The sequence below is a fragment of the Acinonyx jubatus genome, chromosome C1 (genome assembly GCF_027475565.1).
Source record: "Acinonyx jubatus isolate Ajub_Pintada_27869175 chromosome C1, VMU_Ajub_asm_v1.0, whole genome shotgun sequence".
Lineage (NCBI taxonomy): Eukaryota > Metazoa > Chordata > Mammalia > Carnivora > Felidae > Acinonyx > Acinonyx jubatus.
In genome coordinates, this window is record NC_069381.1 from 156575855 (window position 1) to 156598319 (window position 22465).

Consider the following 22465-nt stretch of genomic DNA (forward strand, 5'->3'; position numbering starts at 1 on the left):
ACAAACCTGATTACATAGCAACAATTGTAATAAAAACAGAATGTAGAATGACATATATGAAATTCCTTCCTATTAAGGTCTCAGAATTTTCGTGGTTCAGACCTTTTTGTGTTGTACATGGGTTGACGGGGACCATGTACCACATCATTTAGCTGGTGAGAAATTATGATAGATTTGGTAAAGACTGAACAGATTTTAAACTCAATGCTGGTTAAACACAAAGCTCACCCATACAACTTCCCTTTCTGGACCTTTGACTCACAGTGGTGACATATCCAACCTTTGACCCTTCCTTTACTTTCAATATGTATATTTTCCTTTGTGTCTTTAGTCTGTTTGAAATGTAAGTAACCTAAATTGGTGAGAAGATTTTGTGAGAGAATTACTGTGTGTAAATCTCCTGAGACCTGTGAAGTCTCAGCTTTGGATTCATTGAGGAATAGATGAAACTGTAACAGGGCAACTTACAAAATAGAGTACATGGATTCACTATAGGTTAGAAACTTGGCTTCTCTAAATTCTTGCATTTCCCACAGACATGTGAAATATCCATAGATTTCATAGAGTGGAAGTAAATGGAGAGAGATACATGTATTTTCCAAGTTGAGAAGTTGCCCCACACTGTTGTCGTTTCTAACACCAAATGTTGTCTTTTCCAACACCAACCAGGTCTTCAATTCTCCCACGGTAACTGGATGTCCAACAACTCAATTCCATTAAATTCTGATACCTCTCAGAGTTAGTACAGACCCCAAAGCATTAGGGCTCAGCCCCAAAGACTGCCCCCATTTAAGACTCCAGCCACAAAAGGGATTCCCAAGCTACCTACACTCTGCCCAGCCTGCAAATTCAGGGATTCCCACAACCACCCTCAGGTCTGATAATTCACTAGAACATCTCATAGAACTCAGGAAAACACTTTACTTAAATGTACTGGCTTATTGAGGCACGTGGGTGGCTCAGTTGTTTAAGCGTCCAGCTTCAGCTCAGGTCGTGATCTCATGGTTCATGGGTTAGAGCCTCACATCTCAGGGCTGGCAGCGCAGAGCCTGCTTGGGATCCTGTCTCCCTCGCTCTCTGCCCTTCCCCTGCTCCCTGTGGCTCGCTCTCTCTCTCTCTCTCTCTCTCAAAAATAAGTAAACATTAACAAAATTTACTGGCTTACTGTAAGGATACAACTCAGGAACAGCCAAATGGAAGAGATTGCGCAGGGCAAGATACAGGGGAGAGGGGTGGTACAAAGCTTCCCTGCCTTCTCTGGGCATGTCCCCTCCCAGCATCTCAAAGTGTTTATACCAGAAACTCTGTGAATCTTGTTCTTTGAGTTTTTATGTCTCAGTCGGTCTCTAGCCCCTCTGCATTCCCTAGAAGTTGGGATGATGAGGCTAGAAGTTCCCACTCTCTAATCATGTATTTGGTCTTTCTGGTGACCAGCATCTATCGTGAAGCTGTCTTGGGCCCTACTTGGAACCACCTGGTTAGCAGTTAGGTTTGATTGAAAGGGACTTGTTTGCAAATAACAGAAGATGATCCTGTTGTCCCTATGATTCAAGAAGTTTCAAGGGTCTTAGGAACTCTTGCCAGGAACCAGAGACAAAGACCCAGTGTATGTTTTTTATTATAATACACTCACTAATCTCCTTGATACATAAAGAACTCCTAGACATGAATAATAAAAACACCAATAATGCAAAAAAAAAAAAAAGCAAAGGATACGGGCTAGTCACAAAAAGAAAATATGAATAATCTTAAATGTATGAAAAGACCTCAGTGTCACTCATAGTGAAAGAAATGCAAATTAAAACTATACTGAGAGACTATTCTTCTGCATTTCAGATTGGCAAAAATCCAATATACTCTATTGGTGAGGCTCTAGAACAGGCACTTTCCTGGATTGGTTCTAGTCCTTGAAAAGCAATTTGGTACTATCTATGCAATTTACAAATGCATTTTATCTTTTAGTCTAACAACCCATTTCTGAGAATTTATTCTACAGAAGAAGCTGCATGTAGATATAATGCCCTATGTAGGGTTATTCGATGTGGTATTGCTTGTAATAACATAAGGAGTATCTGTCAATATGAGACTGGTTAAATAGATTATGCTGCAACTGTACAATGGAACAACAAGCAGCTGTGAAAAAGTCAAAGCTCTCAATGTACAGAAATGGAAAGATTCCTAAGATCTATTGTTCAGTGAAAAAACTAAGGTGTGCAGTGGTAGATGTTGTATGAAAGCCATTGCTGAACATATAGGTTGTTCCCTGTGCTATGAATTCTTCACTCTTCATTTTCTGTGTCAGTGCATTGTCATCAGCGGAGAAAGTGGCTCTGGGAAGACGGAAAGCACCCACCTGATTGTTCAGCATTTGACTTTCTTGGGGAAGGTATTGACTATTTGCTTTATGTACTGTGGCTAGACTCCTTACAGAGTAACTGCATATTTTATAAATGATGGAAATACTGGCTTTTATTAGGGATTACATAAAAACCTTCCGACTTTATTATGTTTACCTCCTGATAGCTAGGCCTCTTAAGATGTCAGCATGTCATCCTTCTTTCACGTAGTGAGGAAAATAATGCCAGCACGAATTTACTAGATTATCAGCAATTAATTTTTTATGTTTTCAATGTAATAGAAACATTTAGCCATTAAGTAGTAAAAGTGGTTAAACACTAGGAACGGGATTAGGGAGAGCCACTAAGGCTTTGATTAAAGGATTGGAAAATAGAAATCTTTGAGCAAAAGTTGAAGGAAATGGAAATTTTTAGCTTGGTTAAATGGACATTGAAGGAATGACTTAAAAAATCAGACTGGCAGGTACATATACTGAGAAGTAGTGTATTATGAAACTAAACATTTAAGGAATCTTTTTTACAGATGAGGTTAATTGAATATTATAATGGATGACTGAGAAAAGTTATGGGATCTCTCTATTTAAAATTCTTTCTAAAATGTTCAGGCATTTTATCAAGGATTTTAAGTAAAGTGTGGCTGGATGTAAAAATTGATAACCTAAACTAGTTGCTCATCTGAGAAAACGGTGCTAGTGGCTGATGATAATTTTCCCAATGAAGTTCTTCCCAAAAAGAATATGTGAATTTTGGGGGTAGGGAGGGGTGCCTGGCAGTTTTGCTAAAGTGATATTTCTGGAAGCTCCTCCTGACTGTTGTCTGTTTGGCACAGGCCAATAATCAGACCCTGAGAGAGAAAATCCTGCAAGTCAACTCCCTGGTGGAAGCCTTTGGAAATGCACGCACTGCCATCAATGACAATTCCAGCCGTTTTGGAAAATACCTGGAAATGATGTTTACACCAACGGGAGCTGTGATGGGGGCAAGAATCTCTGAGTATCTCCTTGAAAAATCCAGAGTTATAAAACAGGCAGTGTAGGTACACTATTTTATCACTCTGTTTTTGTTCTGGAAGATAGACCAGGAGGCTTTCATAATCTTAATGAATCCATTTCACCCTTGTTCTTAGCATCCAAGGTCCCCCTACCTCCAGACTTCCCAAGAACAAGGAATTATTTAAGCAAAGGATAGTGGTAAGTTCTAACCTAAAAGATATTTGCAGGCTGAGTACAGAGGGTTGGGGTGGGAGTACTTTGGGATCAGGATGCCCTTTTCTTCTGAGCTGGTACTAGGTAGAATTTAGCAACATTGTGAATACTTTTAAAAATCATTGGGTACGTTAAAATTTAATTTGTATATTAAAAAAAGCACTGATAGTATTCTGCGTACTGATTTTTTCCCCTAGATTCAGTAGGGGGGAAAAAACCTTTGTTTTAGGAAGAGCATGGACTTCTCTGGATTCAAATGCTGACTCTGACATTGACTGTTCTTGGTTATGTCACTTAACCTCTCTGTGCCTTATCTGTGAAATGGAGATGCTTGTATTGCCTACCTCATGGATTTGCTATGAAGATGAAGGAGTTCATTTATATAAAATTACTTTAAAGAGTGCCGTGTGTAGTACATGTTATTAGAGGGCTAGCCATGCTTCCTATTATTATTGCAGGACACCAGACTACCTCAGGAGCATGGTCCATTCGTGCATTATTCAGTAACTCCTGAATGCTTGTTGTATGCTAGTGTTGAGCTCTCTGCTGGAGTTGCAAGAGTAAGCAAAATAGACAAGGTTGCAGTATTCATGGAGCTCAGACTGGATGGGGCATTGTTGGGGGAGGGAAGGGAGGACCACAGGCATTGAAACGAGTAAATAAACAAATGCAGAACCATTATGATAAGTTCCAGGAAACAATATAAAGTGCTATAAAGGTAAAACAAGAGAAGGAAGGGCACCCGACCTAATCCAAGAAGACAGGGGCTCCCTGTGTATGAGACAGTTAATCTGAAACCTGAGGATCGCTAAGAGTTGGCCAGCAAGGTGGTGCTCTTCCCAAAAAGGGGAGACAGGCAAAGATGAGCCTGAGACCAGATCATGCAGGGCTTTGGAACCAGGCTGGGGATTTCGAACCTTATTCTAAAGGCAATAGGAAACCATTTAATGTTCTCAAGCAGAGGAGTCACAAAACCCAAGGGGCATTTTGAAATGATCTCTCTGGTTTCAGTGGGGAAAATGGATTGAGGAGGTGCAAGAGGGATTGTGTTGAGACCATTAGGAGACTGTTTGTTGCCAGATCCATGTGAGATAGAATGTAGGCCTGCACTAAGATAGTAGCAGTGGAGGGAGGTGGAAAGACGTGGATGAATCTGAGAGATATTATGCAAGAAGAATCTATAGGACTTGTTCTAGGGTAAGGGTTCAAGCATCCTCTCCTGCCACACATTTGCAGTTTCTTCACAAAATAGGTACTGGCATGCAAATTAAACAAATGAACAAAAAGACAGAGTGAGAGTTATTTCAGGTTCCCTGTGGCTTCTTGATTAATTTTTATGAGGTCACTTGCTTCTTTTTCCCCAAATTAGGGTGATTTTAAAGTTTATGGAGCTGCATCCGACAGAATGGAAAACACAGTTTTCTATGTTCAAATGTAAAAGGTATTTTAGGAAGATAATGTGAAGAGGGTTCCAATCACAGCTATGTCACTTATTTTATATGTCACTTAGTGTAAATATCTTCATATCGTATTTTCCTTACATGCAAAAAGGGCATAAGAAAGTCATCCATACAGGACTATTATGAGAATCAAATGAGATAATGTGATTTATACCAAATATAAACTCTGAAACATAATAGGTGCCTAATATACCATAATATTATTGTTAAGTTTATTCAATCTGATAGCAGTGATGAGGTAAAATAGACTGAAGATACTGAATGAGGAGAAAACGGGGCTCATGCAAATCCTGTTCACCTAACGTTTCTGATCTGCTCCCTTCTGAGCACATAGTAGGATTTCTCTTTTACGTACACTGTGGTTGGATGTGGTCATATGATCAGTTCTGGCAAATGAACGTGTAATGACAAGACCCTCTGGCAAAGTGCAAGATGGTGGCTGCTGCATCAGCCTAGGCCCATGAGTGTCTATGATGAGCACACCCCTTCCCTTCGCTGACTCTCAGTGGGCAGGTACTCTGAGCAAGAAGTAACCCTTTGTTCAGTTAAGCCACTGAGATCTTTGGAATATTTGTTATCTCAACAAAACCTAACCAAACCTGATGGATACAGGATGAAAATTAAATTGAATTTATGTAGGGATGGATGTTGATAGGCAATGTTAAGAAGAATTAAAACTAGAGGTATCTGCAAAAAAAAACTGTAAGAAGGTAAGATCAAGATGGGTCAGCTGAAGCCTGCACATTTTATCAGAGTTTAAAGAATAAGTGATATTTGCACCAGGCATACTGATTCATAACACCCTAAAAGGGCTTTACCGTCTCCATGAATGGTGCCATCATCGCTAGATGCTCAAGTTAGGTACCTGGGAGGCAGACTCCAGGTCCTTTTCTCACACCACCCTCATTCATTCTCTCAGGATGTTCTTTTAGTTGTTCCTCCAAATATATCTGTAAGCTTACTCTTGTTCTCCATCAGCACTATAATTGATACCTATCCAAGTTGCTTGCTCTCTCACCACGACCTCCTAATTGGTCTCCCTGCATCCATCTTGGCTTCTTACAGTCTAGTCTTCATCCTGCAGCTAGAATGTACTTTTTCAACACAGATCTACTCATGTTATATACTTAAAGTGCTTCTTGGCTCCAGTTTAATACACTTCAAAGAATTCTAATTGCTTAATCAACAAAGTCCTCATTATGGCCTAACCAGGCCTGGTATGGGCTGGCCCTGCCTACCTGCCCACCCCCTTCTCCCTAGCATCTTTTTGGTTCTATGTGGGTGTCAGGCTCAGAGCCCTTGTGTATATGTTGCTCCCTGTCTTTGGAATGCTCTTCCCCCTTCTTTCTGTAGCTCCTTCCAGTTCCTTCTCATGTTTCAGTGTTTGGCCTAAGTGTTATTTCCTTAGAGAGTCCTTCCCTTGACTTAACACAGGCAGCCCTTATCCCCCAACCTTATTCTTCATCTTAGCCTTTTGTTTGTTTCAAAGCCCTCATCACAAGTTTCCTTGTTTTATCTAACTCTGTCACTAGAAGGGAGGCTCCAGAAGGCAGGAATCCTCTTAGTCCTATATCCCTGGCACCTGGTACAGTGCTTGCTCTGACTGACACTAGGTAAATTTATTAGTTGAGGGAACAGATGAGTGAGAAATGGTGAGCAGAGGCATCTGGAATACAAGAGAAGAATAAGAATATCCTAGAAGAGCTTTGGCAGGATAAATGACAAAGGAAGACCAGGATACCTAGAAGAAGCTGAAGAAAAGAGTGGGGCCCGTGTCACAGATGGGAACAAGGAGTAGAACGATTTCTTTTCACAGAGCTAAATTGGCCAAAATGAGGATTTGCCAAATCCTGGGATATCAACAGAAGAGACTGCCCTCCTCCAGAGGACGGAAAGGGACCCAGAGCAGGGCTTTTCAAACTGTCTATGCTGAAGGACCAGTTAAAAAAAATTCTTGGGGTGCCTGGGTGGCTCAGTTGATTAAGCATCTGACTCTTGATTTCGGCTCAGGTCACGATCTCGTGGTTGGTGGGTTTGAGCCCCACTTCGGGCTCTGCACTGGCAGGAGAACTGGTGCATACTGCTTTGAATTGCATTTGAAAGAACACAGGTTTGAAAGAGTGGAGACCTCAGTCCGGGACCCAGTTTTGCTCCCTACCTTGCCATAGGACTGGAGAGCCACTGTCTGGGGCTCCAATAAAATGGGGAGATTGACTGACGTCTCTAAGCTGTTATCACTGTTCTGAAGCAACACGGGTTTCTAACAGAAGGCATGTGACACAGATGCCTCGTCCTTTGGGCTGTACTAGAAATATCTCTAAACGTGTGTAACCTGACTGTGACGTATGAATGTTCCATTCTCTAAAACCTCCTTCTGCGTAAAGATAAGTGTGTTTAATAATGTGACACTGTGACAATTACTATACTAATCCTATCACTATTACTATTCTGTAATTGGGATGTGGCAAATTTAATTGCCTGAAAATGCAAATTTGCTACAGGATAATATTTTTCACAGAAAGATGGTATAGATTACTTAAAGTGGGGAGGCCCCAGAATATGTCATTAATAATATCCTCTCCCCTCTTTTCTTCCAGGGGAGAGAAAAATTTTCACATATTTTACTATATTTATGCTGGTCTTTATCACCAGAAGAAACTTTCTGAGTTCAGACTTCCTGAGAAAAAGCCTCCTAGGTAAGTATCAGGGGTTTTAGTTGTTGATTTTTAATGAATGTGTAACTAGCAATTGAGAAAACTTGGAAATAAATGGAGCTGTTTTTCCTAACTGGACACTGATAGTGTCTTAAGTTGAAATACCCAAGGTGAATGGCACCATTTTCATTTTCCGGAAACTCAAAAGCTTAACTGCAGCCATTCACCTTTTGCATTTTCTGGAACGTTTAAAAACTTAACTGTGGCCGTTTTACTCAGCCACATGCACCATTATTCCACTGCAATTGGACTGAAAGGGAAATGCCCTTGTGAAGAAGGAGCCCAGTGATGCCCTGGTATTTGGGGTGCCATTTGCCACGTCAATGCTCATTGTATTTGGTCATACTCCATTTAGGTACATAGCTGATGAAACTGGAAGGGTGATACACGACATCACTTCCAAGGAATCTTACAGAAGACAATTTGAAGCAATTCAGCATTGCTTCAGGATTATAGGGTTCACTGACAAGGTAGGCGATTCCCAAAAGAAAAAGAAACTCAGGTGTTAATATTCTTGTATCTTGTAGATGTGAACGTTCTAAGCTGGGGCAGGATACTTTGTTTTCAGATCCCATCTGGTCATGTATAAGGTCTTGCTCCTCAACGTATGGTCTGATCAGACCAGAAATATTGTCATCATGTGAGAGCTTGTTAGAAATGCGGACTCTCAGGTCCATCTGTGAACAGGTGAACCAGAATCTGCATTTTAACAAGAAGCACAACCGAATATTAAAATAGAAGTACTGTTGTAAGTGCCACATGCCTGCAAATTGTTACCGTTGTCATTAGTTCACTACAGCTGTGATAACAAACACCAAAACAATACTGCCCTTTTCTGAGTTGGGGTTGTTCCAGCCATTAAAGTGTGTTGTGTAATATGAGTATAGGAATATGTAGGTTACACCAAGGCTCAGAAATATATTTATGCAAGTAGCTCCTTGTGCACCAAAACAAATTAATTTAAACCTTTTCAACTTTCTTGCAGTCACTTCCTTCTCCATGGTACACAGTTGCACATTATTACCTCTAGCTCTAAGTACTCGACTCCTCTTATCTTACGAGATACAAGCTGTCTCTATTAAATATATGCCAGGGGTGACAGAAGATATTTATAACCCTAGGTTCAAATATTATTCTGTGATGCATTTATGTCATAGTTTCTGGGCTTCATGCCATCAATTTGGCAAAATACACAGATTCTTTTGCTTTTCCAAGAAAGGAGGTGAATGATTAGGAGGTAGGTGAGAGTGTTAAATCTTAAGGGATTAGATTACAAGACACTCCAGTTACCCTGGGACAGCCACTCTGGGTAAAGTATTGCTTCTGTAATCTAATGAGTTTGGCCAGCCCTTTCCTTCCCAGCATGGCTGATTTTAGTCATAATAATACCTTTCTTTTCTTCTAGCCAGCTGTTAATTTTCTCTGTCTGCCTCCCATTGACTTTAGACTGACAGACAGTGGAAAATCCCAAAGGTCAGATAAAAACAGAACTGTATTTCCCTTGGCTTCTTAGAGGAGAGCAATTAAACAGGTTCCAGCCTTATTAAAGGACCTTTATGGTTATTAATTTGTAGAGCTGATTGTTATCAAGATGCATCACCAGAAGAGTCCAAGCGTGGTGGAGATGGCAGTAGAACGATTTCAAGTCACCTCGGTCATGCCAAAGTGTTCAGGGGCATACTACCTGAAAAGGGTACAGGAACAATAGAGAAGTTAGTCATAAGGTTAATAATATTTTGCTTTCAATGACTATAAAGATGGGTGTAGAATACTGTGAAGAGCTTGGTCCTAGCTCTAAAAGAACGTATATAATGGCTTTGTTCTAATAATAGAAATGTATTGCAAATAATAATAAATCAAGCTGTTTTAAGATAACAAAAAACGAAACAAACTAAATATGCTAAAAGTATGTGTCTTTGAGGTAAGCCATCCCTAACCCTTGATGAAAAAAAAGTATAGTAGAATTGAATGGAATGAATGAATGAATAAATGTGAAAAGAAAGAAGTGTAAAAAGTGGTAGACATAATTTCTGCCTGATCTGGACTATAAAATGAATAATGAGAATGTAATGATATGTTTATAGTTTCACCGTGTCCCATATCAATTGATACTGGAAATAAACCAACTTACGTCAGCAACCTTGGAAATGGAAGGAAGAGGCTGGCTCTGATCTCTCTGATCTTAAATTCTTTGGTTATATCTTTGTCTATATCTCTATAGACAACCTGTTTTTGCTGAATTCACTCAGTTTACTTTATAAACTCAAAGTAGTTTGACTAAATTCAGAAAGATTCAGGTGAATGTAGTCAGGGATCAGATGCCAAATAGCTGATGTATCAGAACTTTTTCTTAAGTTTATTTCTAGACAGAGGGACATTTTCTAGACATAGCTTAAATAAACTGGTCAATTTAATCAAAATGATGGTCACCCTCTTTTCTTATAATGTCACTAAGTACCCTGCAGGAATCCTCATAGTATTCTTCAGATTCCTCCAAACTCCCATAACAAAATTATAAGTAGCAAACCTTAGTGCAGACTCAAGAACATGAATTTTAATTCTGGGACATCAGCCAAAAGTATCAGAAAGAACACTTGACCCTGAGTTTATTGTAAAGAAACCTCTGGTAGAAGGAGTCTTTGACTAACAATGAGGGTTCCTTGCAGGGGATTGGGCAGGGGTTGGGGGTTGGATGGGTGGGATTATACCTAACACCCTATTATGAAGATCCATACCTTTTTGGAATCAAACATTATTATTTTTGTTTAATATTAATGCTTGTCTTGCTGGTATATGAATAATCATAATGTATTAAATTGAGTTTTAGGTATGTTTATATTTAATACTACATGAAAAGATTTTAGGCAGATTATCTGTGTGAGGGTCAAGATTGGATATTTTACTGCAGATCCCTTGATGAAGAGGTTAGGGAGAAGGCTTTGAGATTAGGGCAAAATTTTTTCCCTTTCTTCAAGACAGATTATGTATTTGGGAGAGTATTGCTGAAGAGAAACCGAAGGGTTTATGTGTTAAAATGTAAATGGGAGATCTTGAGGATTTTCAGTGTTCAAATGATAGACAATAGGACTTACCACATTTTTAAAACTTTATTGATGTATGATTGATATACACCCCCTACCCTCAAATGTTTTTAAACCCATCATTGGCTTTCAAGATACAAATGTTGTGAAAACATTTTTCTTTTCAGAGGTGAAACATCCTCTGAAAAGGAAACTGAAGAAAGGTGTTGGGATAGAGCCCATAAGGGAGAAAGCCCTTTAATTGGGCCTAATGTGGTACTTAGAGCAGCTGGTAAAAAACTAGAGACTTGTAAAAAGGAAACAAGGTAAAGAGATACTGAGAGGACAAGTAAATGCCTAGGAGAGGAACAGAGAAACAACTACCATGAGATGCCTGTGAGCCAGGCTGGGAGCAACTCCAGGCTAAATGGAAATCAGCTCCAGGCTAATGGAAAACTAAGATCCTTCTCAATTTTCTGCTTAGCTTTAACTTTATTGAGAGAATACCTACATCAGTGGAAGGAGTATCTTTTGAGAAAAGGAAAGAAGCAGCAAAGACATCCTGCATGAGATGTTGATGGAGAAAGGCTCTTTCTTCCCCACTTCTGCTGATTGATGATAAAAATGAATTCATACTCATCAACAGTGAATTGGGAAACCAGCTGGAGGAGTTGTTAGTCTTCTTGATAGTATTCCTGTCCTGAGTGAGGTTATTTTGTGTTATCACGTAGAAAGTTGAAAACATAAGAAATAAAAAATAGAGCATCATAACAAGATTCTGTAGCAAAGGAATCTGCCAGGAAAGGGTGCATAGAGCTGGAGATCAGACAAGAGGAAATAAGCAAAGTGAGGAAGGTGAAAATCTTTCTCAGGATAGCTGTGGGGAGAAAAGAAGAGACTTGATGAAGAAGTACTGGGGGTGGGGCACGCCTAGGTGGCTCAGTCAGTTGAGCATCTGACTCTTGATTTCTGCTTAGGTCATGATCTCACAGTTCATGAGATTGAGCCCCACATCAGGCTCTGCGCTGACAACGTGGAGCCTGCTTGGGATTCATTCTCTCTCTCTCTCTCCCTCCCTCCCTCCCTCTCTCCCTCTCTCCCTCCCACCCTCCCTCTCTGCCCCTCCCTTGCTTGCATGCCTGCTCATGCTGTCTCTCAAATAAGCATTAAAAAAAAAAAAAAAGTACTGGGGAGGGAGATGTAATCCCACAGATGAACTTGCTACTGATTGTCCTCTAACATGACAGTATATGGGTGATGTTTTGACTTGACCATAAGGTTGGATATAGGTTCCTAGGCCAGAAAGGCAGAACTAATTAATCTAAGGAGGAGACTGAAGGAGTCAAGTGGAATAGCTTGGAATTGTAGCATAAAGAGCACTCTAAGGCTAATTCCTCCATAGTGAGGTCAACATTGGATACCCTTCTTAAGTTCCCCTGTCTAAACCAAGGAAGAAGACCCAACCTACCATTAGGTTCAGTCATTCACAGTGTTTGAACCCCAAAATTTTCACTGAAGGTCACATGGGTAGTTTTGTTTTTTAAAAGAGCAAATGTCTGAGTATTGTGCCGAAGAGATTATTGCCAGAGAAGCAACTAGGTGAGAACTACCATTTCCTTTGGGGATAATCACCCCAGTGGTGAAATGCCTGGAAGCCCTATTTTGGGAGGTTTCATGCCTTGTATGGTCATATATGTTGTATGTGTGTGTGTTAATTAGAGGAAGTACATTTTTTTCCTCAGAGTATTGAGAGTTTAGATAACTTTTTGAGATAACTGGATACAGAAATAATAGATATATCAAACTCATTGCCTTAGAGTCTCTGTTTACCCTCTGGGAAGTTGCTTGCTTGTTGCATTCCATGAGCTTCATATTGTATTGATCGAGGTAATGAGGTGCTGTCATGTTAAATCCACACTAGTCCCAGAAAACCCATTTGGTAGGTGTTCTCCTTAGCCAGTCTTAAGTTGTGTGATTAAAACAGTGATTCTTGACCGCAGAAACAGGACAATTTGCCTTTGATTTAGAAGTTTGAAGAACAATATTTATCTGTAGCAGAAGCCTGGTTTAAAATCCTCATTTGTCTTTGTAGCATTATCAGGTAGCCAGCAGATGTCACTATTACAGTCTATGTTCAGTTTTTGGCTTTACTGAGGAATGTTCACAGGAAGGCTCAATTTGGGAACAATGCTTTATCAATGATCTAATGACGGTTCCTATTAGTTTGCTGCTGTGTGTAGTACTAAATCAAGTTCCTCACCTGAGTGTTTTTGTGGAAGTACTTTTCTCTATAAGCATAAGATGCAGAAATTTACTGGCTACCCATTTATCTCACCTACAGGAAATGCATATGTTTAAATAAATAAATATACTTTATATTTTACCGCTAATGCTACTTATATATTTAACTTTCAATATAAAAATAGGGCTTAGATAATCTAAACTATCTTCACTCACAACACTCTGACATCAAATGTGTGGAGTTTTTTTCCCCCCATACCAACCAATTCTCCTATAATTCAATTCGCTTCTGATACTGTCTACCTGGAGTTAATATCTGATCACACAAGTGAGGGGTTCAGTTCCCTAAGACTGCTCCCACTTCAGACACTAATGGCAAGTCCTGCTTGTTCAGTAGGGTTCTCCTAATGACCAAATGGCTATGAAATGGGAGGTTTAGGGTCCCAAGATCCCAAACTTGAGTTTATTAATTGGATAGAAGGACTCAAAAAACTTGGGAAAACAGTTTACTTTATTATAAAGGATAAAACTCAGGAGAAGCCAAGTGAAAGAGGAGATACATAGGGCAAGGTTTTGGAAAAGGGGTACCCCTCCTCTCACCACCTTCATGTGTTCAACAACCTGGAAGTGTTCTGAGCCTCATCAGTTATGGGTTTAAATGGAGGCTCCATTACATAGGCATGAATGATTAAATTATTGCCAATTGGTGATTAACTCAATCTCCAGGATTCTCCCCTCCTTGGAAGTACAGGATTCAGCTAAAAATTCTTACCCTTTAATCTGTGGTCTCTCTAGCAACTAGCCCCCATTCCCTAAGAGTCACCTCATTGGCATGAACTCAGTTACGGCTGAGGGGCTTACTCTGAATGACAGAGGATATTCCTTTAACACCTACCACTCATAATCCCAAGGGTTGCATAAACTCTTGTGCCAGAGATTGGAGTGAAGACCAAATCTATGTTTTTATTATATCACAATATCACAAATAATTTCTAGTGAGTCAGAATATTTCCTGACCTCATTCATAATTATATACTCTATTATTTAACTTCAGAATGTTGAATGAGCCATTAATAAATGCCCTGATAACTATTTCATAAAAGCTATTCAAAAGAGGTTAAGGAAACATCTCCTCTCTTGTGTTGAAGAAAGAACATACCTGAATTTGGGAGTTGGTATTAGTTAGGGAAGTGGCTCAAAGTGGCATAAAGAACAAAGAAGATCAGTTCTCCCTGACGGAAGCATTTCATGGTGAGAGGTTCACGCTGCAGAACAACTTTGTTCCATGCAGTCATTAGTCTCAGGAATCCTAATCAGCTGCATAGTTGAGGCTGGGTTTTGGGGCGTTCCAGCCAGCAATAATGGGAAAGAAAGCATGGAGGAGGCATGCTTGTTTCTGTAAGACTGGGCTCAGAATTGCCCACGTCATTCCTCTTGCTCCTTTGTTAAGAGTTTAGTTCTACTGTCTAACTTCAAGGGAGGTTTGGAAATTATTTGTGTGCCCAGGAAAAGGGTGTGTGTGTGTTGGACTTCAGTGGACAACTAGCAGTGCTGGTGGTTTGTTAGTTTGATTGGCAGTGACCAAACATGGCTCTTGCTGTCCTTTTCAGGAAGTGCACTCAGTGTACAGAATTTTGGCTGGGATTTTGAATATTGGAAACATTGAGTTTGCAGCTATTTCCTCTCAACATCAAACTGATAAAAGTGAGGTGCCCAATGCTGAAGCTTTGGAAAATGGTAATTGTTTGATGTCTGTGCACTGTGTAGCCAAAATACATGTTTCTTTCACTTTGGTACTTTCTCAAGATGCTGTAAAATATAGAGTAGCTGTTGCTGGTCTCTGTACTGACTTTGGGTATTTTCACCAACTGGGATTTCCCAAAGGATGTCTTGTAGACCATCACAGTTCTTTTTATAAGCTGCAAATAAATGCTCTGCAGAAAAGAATTTTGTGGCAGGTCACTTTGGGCAGTGGTGTCAACACTGGCTACTTTTGAAAACCAGCTATAAGTTTTTGAAAAAATACAAGAGGTGGATCTCTCTCTGAATCCACTGAATCAGCATCTCCAGGGGAGAAGTCAGGCACTACTTTTTTTGAAGTTCTATAGGAGATGATGGCACAAGGAAACCAAATCCTGAGTTAGGGGAAAAAAAACTGATTTAAATAAACACCATTTGTGTTAAACAGTATCTTTTACTGCCTTTAATAAAGTAATGTGCTTTTTGACTCTTGAGAAGAGTATAGTCCCCGGCTATTTGACCAAAGACCATCTCCTCTCACTTTTTTTCATCAAATACCTGGGAAGAGCTTTCAGAACAGTGTGGATGTTCTGTTACTGTGTCCATCTGGATGCTTCTTGGTGTTAGGGACCTGGCTTGTTTACCTTTGCATCTGAAGTGCCTAGGGAGAGCCTGACACATAGTGGATGTTGAATAAATGCTGGCTGAATGAATGAATGCATGGATGGATGACTACATTCTCTGGTGTCATCCTTACCCTGTATTCCAGCTGCCTCCCTTCTCTGCATCAGCCCCGAAGAACTCCAAGAGGCCCTTATCTCACACTGTGTGGTCACCCGGGGTGAGACCATCATCCGTGCCAACACTGTCGACAGAGCCGCGGATGTCCGAGATGCCATGTCCAAAGCCTTGTATGCGAGGCTCTTCAGTTGGATTGTAAATCGCATCAATACACTCCTGCAGCCAGACAAAAGCATATGGCAAGTTCCCTCGGGAAGCAGAGGCCCTGGGAGAGCTGTCATTGACCCCAGTGTCTCCTAGATTTGCAAGAGAAAGTGTTTGGTCCACTCATGAGTTTTCTTTAGTGAAGCTCTCAAGTCTTCACCTTTAAAAGGAGAATGGTATCCAGGACAATGGAAGAGGCACATGACTGACAGAGCTGTTACAGTGTAGTGTTTAAGAGAACAGCTTTGTCTGGGAGCTGGGCAAACTGGGTCTGCATCTAAGCTCTAGAGCTGGATCAATCCCATATTCTAAGTCACAGTTTTCTCATCTGTGACATGAGGGTAATGATATCCTCCTCATAGTGTTGTTTTCAGAATGAGATGTAGTTTCATGTAAAGTTTTAAAGCACCATATATTACATTATTTACATTATCGCATTACATTACTACTGCTACTGCTGCTGTTACTACTATTTCTAAGCATTGACGGTTTCTATATTGTGGAAGAATTGACAACATCAAGTTCTAAAGAGTGTTCTTCCAATTAAGCCTTATGGGTGGGAAGGTGAAATAGTGAATGGGCAGCAGTTCTAGCCCCTTCCAATAGAGTGGTTCCTCGTTAATCTTTCTCTTTTGGAGCTTCTGAGTAAGATTTTAAAGGATCCTACTGCTTAAAAAAAGTTGGAAAGACTGTTGAAAAACTGAAGGAATGAATACTTTAAAACACAAACTGTTTCTTCCTTCAGAGGTGGCTGAATGCTGCTTTCCATGAGTGGGTATATATGTTGGTAAACACACGGGCATATGTATTTAACATCATCCTGAGATGAATGTTTCTTCCCCTAACAATTTTTTTTTCTTCTCTTCAATGCAGTAGTGCAGATGATGGTATGAATGTGGGGATCTTGGATATTTTTGGATTCGAGAACTTTGGGAGAAATTCATTTGAGCAGCTCTGCATAAACATTGCCAATGAGCAAATCCAGTACTATTTCAACCAGCACGTTTTTGCTCTTGAGCAGGTAATAGTGAACTCTGAAGTAACTAAACCTGGTGGGGAAGGTGCCTCCAAGCTGCCCACAATTAGAAGGGGAAACCCTGTTAGGCTAACAGGTAAAAGATTCTAAGGAAAAAACCACTGGTGAGGCAGTCCTGCCTGTCCTGTCAAAATAAATAGTCTAAATTTAGCCTGAAAAAAAAAGTCTTGATTTCTGTGGAAAGTTACATTTCCTCACTTGAGTGGAGCTGGTGACAAGCCAGTTATTTAATTGTTGCTTCTAAACTGTTTCATGCACCTTATCCAAAATGCTACCTTCTCTTCCTACCTTATTTAAGTAAAATAAGTGTCCAAAATGACACAGGATGATGTTGAATTCAGGGCACAGGTTCTTACTGTTCTTAACTCCCAGATGGGCCATCCCCATCCCCTATCTCCTGCACACCAGGTCCCACAGTAACTGCTGGGGTGGGGGTGGAATGTCTCCAGGGAGGAGTAAGATATGTTCTTGGTTTTCTCCAAATGGAAGTCTTTTCACTATGAGTTTAATGGTAAATCAAATTGAGTGTGAAGCTCATGTGCCCAAAAGCTAGGGGACCTTCCCCTCCACCCTAATTTCTACCCTAACCCCAAGATTCTATCTTATATGAAGTTGTTCAACAACGAAACATACTAAGCCCTTTGTTTTAATGTAGAAGTGAAGGCATACACACACTGTGCTGTGATTAGATAAACACGAAGTATTGGTTTTACCAGTGGACCTGGATAAATCTGGATCACCCACCCCTCCCCTCCCCTCCCACTCTGTGTGAAATTCCACCTCCTTTTCAGTCAAGGCTCCCTGCATTTATTTTCCCTGGGAAATCTGGAATTTTCTTTGTTTTCCAGCCGGAGATGATTCCCTTGCAGAATCCTTTGTAGAAGATAGATGTCTGTTTTCTTCCTGGTTTAAACCATATTTATCACCAAAATAGTTTTTTTTCAGCTTCTCTTCCATTCCATGTCAGTTTGTAAATTACAAGTTACCAAGTTGGTATTTGGGAGACAGCACTGTCCCTTCTTTTGCTGACTTCAGCTGCCTGCCACAGGCTGTGCCTGTAGGTCAGACTTAAACCCAAAGCTTCAACAGTGCTATATGCAGAAGACTCCTTTGCTACACCCATAAAACACAGCCTGTTTTCCACATACAGTCAGTGTTTCCAGACACAGAGCGTGCATGCCAAAGCAGCCTGGTGCCACCTAGGCCAGTTTTGGGCTGGAGACATTCACAATCCATTTCCCTCCAGGTGGAATATCAGAATGAAGGCATTGATGCTACACCTGTGATGTATGAGGACAACCGCCCACTCTTGGACATGTTCCTCCAGAAGCCCCTGGGACTGCTTGCACTTTTGGATGAGGAAAGTCGATTTCCCCAAGCAACTGATCAGACCCTGGTTGGTAGGTATCTTTTGTAAAAGGCATAATGCACTCAGAAGAGAACTTGGTTCATGTCATCAAATGAGCGTGGCTGAGCATTTTGGCCACCTGGTAGGCTATGCAAGTATAGGCTCTATTTTTAATGCATTGAAATATTCAGCAAATGTCCTGACAGATTGTGTCTTAAACCCATCACCAAGCCCTCCTCACACTCCTATTGCTGCCAAAGTAAATACCTTTATCCTTTGTCAATATCATTTTTTATACCTTCCTGTCCCTTATTTCCTATAACCAATAATTGCTTCTCCTCCTTTTCATACCCTTCTCTCATATCTTTGCCTAGATCCCATCCACCTCCAGTCCAAGTTTGTATAGAAGACCCTTCTGGTCTCATGGCTTCTAGACTCATACTTACCTTATCTAACCTGGACATCCCAGCTAATTTAGTCTTTCTAAAGCCACCTTTTCATTAGTTTACTATTGTCTACGGCCTGCCAGTAAGACACCTCATCCTAACATTAAAGGCCCTTTGTATTCTATCCCCGTTCCCTTTGTCCATCTGCTTCTCCAGTCTTCAGTGTTGTACATGATCCCTTCCCTCGCTTAGATTGTGAGATATTTAGGGCAACAAAGCCCCAATCTTTGTATCCATTTAGTACTTAGCACAGATCCTCACACAGAGTAGGCTCTCAGTTACAACAGTAGCAAACATTGTTTATTGAGGGAGGAACAGAAAGCTTCAAGTCTTTTTCCCAGATAGGAAATTGATTGGTGGGAGAGATTCTCTTCAGGAGTTGACATTGTCACCTTCGGTGGTTTCCTTTTACCTGTGAAATCATCACAAGTTGCCATGATAAGTTTAAACAAGGGTTGTTTGCCTTCTTCTGTGGGATATCTTTATGGTTCTAAAGCTAATTGTTCAGAGTTCTGGTGTCATCAGTGTCCATGCTAGGAGTTCTTAGAACAAAACAAGATGTTAGGGCATCGCCTGACGCTAAAGACAAATACAAAACAACTAAACGAAGACTTGATGGTAAGCCCATTTCAACAGGGCATTTTTCTCTACTGTTGTACATACAACGACACTATCAGACTGCTCTGAAATCCCTTATTTGGGGTCACTCCTGGCTCAAGGAGTGACCTTTTGTTTGAAGGAGCCAACAATTCTCATTGTAACTTTTAAACATGAAAATCCACACAGATAAATTTGAAGATAATCTGCGATGCAAATACTTCTGGAGGCCCAAAGGAGTGGAGCTGTGCTTTGGCATCCTGCACTATGCCGGAAAGGTGAGGCAAGTGTGTGTCATTAAACCTGAATTTGACAGGGGTCAGTGTCCATATTACCCTGTCTGTGCTGCTCACAAAATTTCTTGCGGGTTTCTTTTCTCCTTTAATTCCTCTTGAACACCTAATCGTAATTCCCAAACTTTCTCAGTGTGCTGCTCACAGAAAGTCGCCCCTGGTAAAGAAGCAATGTCTCGCTGGGGTGACTATAGAGCTGCCATCTGCCTCTCACCTGAGGTTTGGCCCAGAAGTGACAGCTCTCCAGAGAGAGAACGTAGTATAGCTTTCCCAGTGTTGAGCAGTGAATGTGCACATTAAAGTCATTTGGAAATGTGTAGGTAGCAGTGGAGGGTTCATATCACAGTGGGGCTCATTTTTTAGCAGTTTAACTCTATGTGTCTTTAGGGAACCAAAAATGTCTAGATAAAAAGGGAAAAAAATTCACTTCATCATCCAGATATTAAGCTTTTATATCATTAACAGAAATTTCCACCTTTCGTAACTTATGCCTCAGTCTCATTTCAAGTTCCTGAAGTAGAGTAGTGACTAATTCAGGAAACTCTCTAGTTCTGCAGCCAACAACTCATTGCTTGAGTTACTCTCAAAGGAGCCATTGGAATTATGGCTAATTGGGGGGGTCTGCTGAGGCCCTGGGTCCAAAAAAAATGGGTAGGAGTTCAAAAAAAGGCATTTTGGATTATTTTGTTGATGTAAGATTTATTGAAATTATTTTTACTTTTTAAAAAAATTTATTTATTTGTTTATTTTTTATTTTAGAGCACACGTTGGGGAGAGGGGCAGAGAGAGAGAGAATTTTAAGCAGGTTTATGCTCAGTATGGGCCCAGTGCAGGGCTCAATCCCATGACCCTGGGATCATGACCCATGCTGAAATCAAAGGTCAGATGCTCAACTGACTGAACCACCCAGGCACCCTGAAATCATTTTTCATATTCATATCATAGTATTGAAATTAAGTATGCCTGACTGGAGGTTGGTTGAAAGGCAATTCTAATGTAAGTAGACAGGATTGTTTTTCTCTTCACATAGTGCATAGTGTCTATTTTGGATATTTGTTAGAAATTGCAACCCAGTTTTTACCCTTAGATCGTTCACTCATCTTAGCACTGATGTCTGCCCATATATTGATGTCCTTGACGTCTGAGATGCCCTTATCTAGCCTGCTTCCTCCTTTCCTATCCTCTTCCTTACACCTCCACTCTGTCTCCATATCCTTTTATACTTATTTCCTATTCACCCATCTTCCCTTTCTCCCTCTTCTCCTTTCTTGATTTTAAGGGGCGGGAGATGGATAGGAAGGATCTTTTTCTTTCTGGACTCCTGTTCTTTTCTGAATTCATTTGTCACTCAATGCTTATTTCTCTGGAGTGTTCTTAAAATTTCTCTGACCTGGATCCCTCCTGTTCTGAGAACCAAAAATGGCTCAGCATCCCTGAGCGATCACATGCCGTGAGTACCTTGGGAAGCAACAACGGTACGGTGGGTATGGGCTCGGAGCCCAAAGTGTCTGGGTTTGAAAGCTTGCCTGTCACTTGTGAAATGTGCATATTATTTGTTTTCTCTCTAGGACTCTGTTCACCCACCAGTAAAATGGGGATAATAATAGTGTTTACCTCATAGGATGGATGCTTTACATATAGTGACCAAAGATATAGTACCCAATGTATTTTCATTATTATTCCGATGTGATGTGACTCTTTTTTTCAAAGAGCACCTGGACAAGAAGTTAAGATAAACTGGTGTGTCAGAAATTACATTTTTTTCCTCCTTATCTTGTGGACTGGATTTAAAAGCACAACTGTGTCAAGACAAATTCTGTACATTGGTCGATTAATGACTGACCTCAGACAACTTACCAGTGTTGCTAGCAATGGATGATATCGGCTAGTTTGCTATTTGCTGTTTACATTGCAGGTATTATATGATGCTTCTGGGGTTCTTGAGAAAAACAGAGATACTCTACCTGCTGATGTGGTTGTAGTCCTGAGGACGTCAGAAAACAAGCTTCTTCAGCAGCTCTTCTCAATTCCTTTGACCAAAACAGGTACCTGGAGCCCCTGACCTCCCTGGGCCTGATGCTTCTACAAGCACTGCTGGAGTTTTCTTGTTAGTGTCCAAATACTGCCAGGGCTCCACTACTACCACTTTGAACTTTAAGCAGGGGTAAAGGTCTATTCAACCAAATTCATGAAAAGGAAAGTGATTGTTTCTTTTTCAAGTTAATTGCACAGCATCAGTGTATATATACTGGGCATACATACAGACACACACACACACCTTTTATAACATTAACTCTTAGACTCCTCATTTCTCTGCCTGCCACCTTTCCTTCTTCATTTATAAAGCCATATGGAATCACTAATTCGTGCTAAGCACTCCAGGGTGGTCTCAGTTTACCTAGAGTTATTGGGAAGATTATTTCTGTTCACGTATGAACCTAAGTGGAGGGAATGTGGTGAATCCGAAGGTTATTCAGTCATGGGGTCCTCAGAGGTCACCTGGTCCAATTCACCACCCAGTCAATAACCCCACTCTCTTAATCAATTTAGAATAGGTCCATCACTGGCCTATGTGCCGGCCTTTGCCCACTTAGAGTCAGCTTCTGCTTAATGGCTTCTGTTTAGTTGTGCAGTCAGTTCTTAGGACAGGAGGCAGGAAACTAGGGCTGAAGAACAGAACTTCCCTGTCATTGCTATTTTGCCAAATAGGTTCCATTTGGGTCAAGTTCCTTTGATTTACCTGGGATCTGCTGCCTTTGGCTGAGCAGCAGACCAGGTCTTCTCAAAGCTTTCCTCTCAAGGGCATTATGTTTCTGAAGGTATGTCTGGAAACAGCTGCATTATGCTTTTATGAAAGGAGGAGAAACCTCTTTGTCACTATTCATAATTTCTTTTTCTTTCTTCCCTCTCCCCTCTTGAAATAATTGGTGCCCGTGTGTAGTTTGGGGCCATCATCTGCTTAAAGAGAGTGGCTGCCAGGTCTGACTTTTAGCAACATGCAGAGGAATGAAAAGCTTGGCTAAGAAAAAAGCTACAGTCTACAACCTTTGCTTCATCTTAACT

The 22465-nt window shown here is 40.6% G+C and overlaps 1 protein-coding gene across 15 annotated transcripts in view; it reads left to right on the top strand.

The window, feature by feature from the left end:
- The window catches only part of MYO3B (myosin IIIB), a 471131-nt gene that overhangs the window by 250306 nt on the left and 198360 nt on the right, over positions 1–22465 (top strand). For 13 of the 15 annotated variants that reach the window (XR_008295422.1, XM_053215252.1, XM_053215254.1 and 10 more), the window contains 10 exons: positions 2303–2386; positions 3187–3389; positions 7620–7718; positions 8092–8206; positions 14608–14734; positions 15507–15717; positions 16556–16703; positions 17965–18118; positions 19299–19387; positions 21318–21447. Coding sequence is in view for 14 of the 15 variants with exons in the window: in XM_053215252.1 (XP_053071227.1) it covers positions 2303–2386; positions 3187–3389; positions 7620–7718; positions 8092–8206; positions 14608–14734; positions 15507–15717; positions 16556–16703; positions 17965–18118; positions 19299–19387; positions 21318–21447 (1360 nt within the window). In the remaining variant the exon portion in view is untranslated. Of the gene's footprint in view, positions 1–2302; positions 2387–3186; positions 3390–7619; positions 7719–8091; positions 8207–14607; positions 14735–15506; positions 15718–16555; positions 16704–17964; positions 18119–19298; positions 19388–21317; positions 21448–22465 lie in introns of those variants that run through there. The other 2 variants (XM_053215258.1, XM_053215262.1) reach the window with 2 other exon arrangements.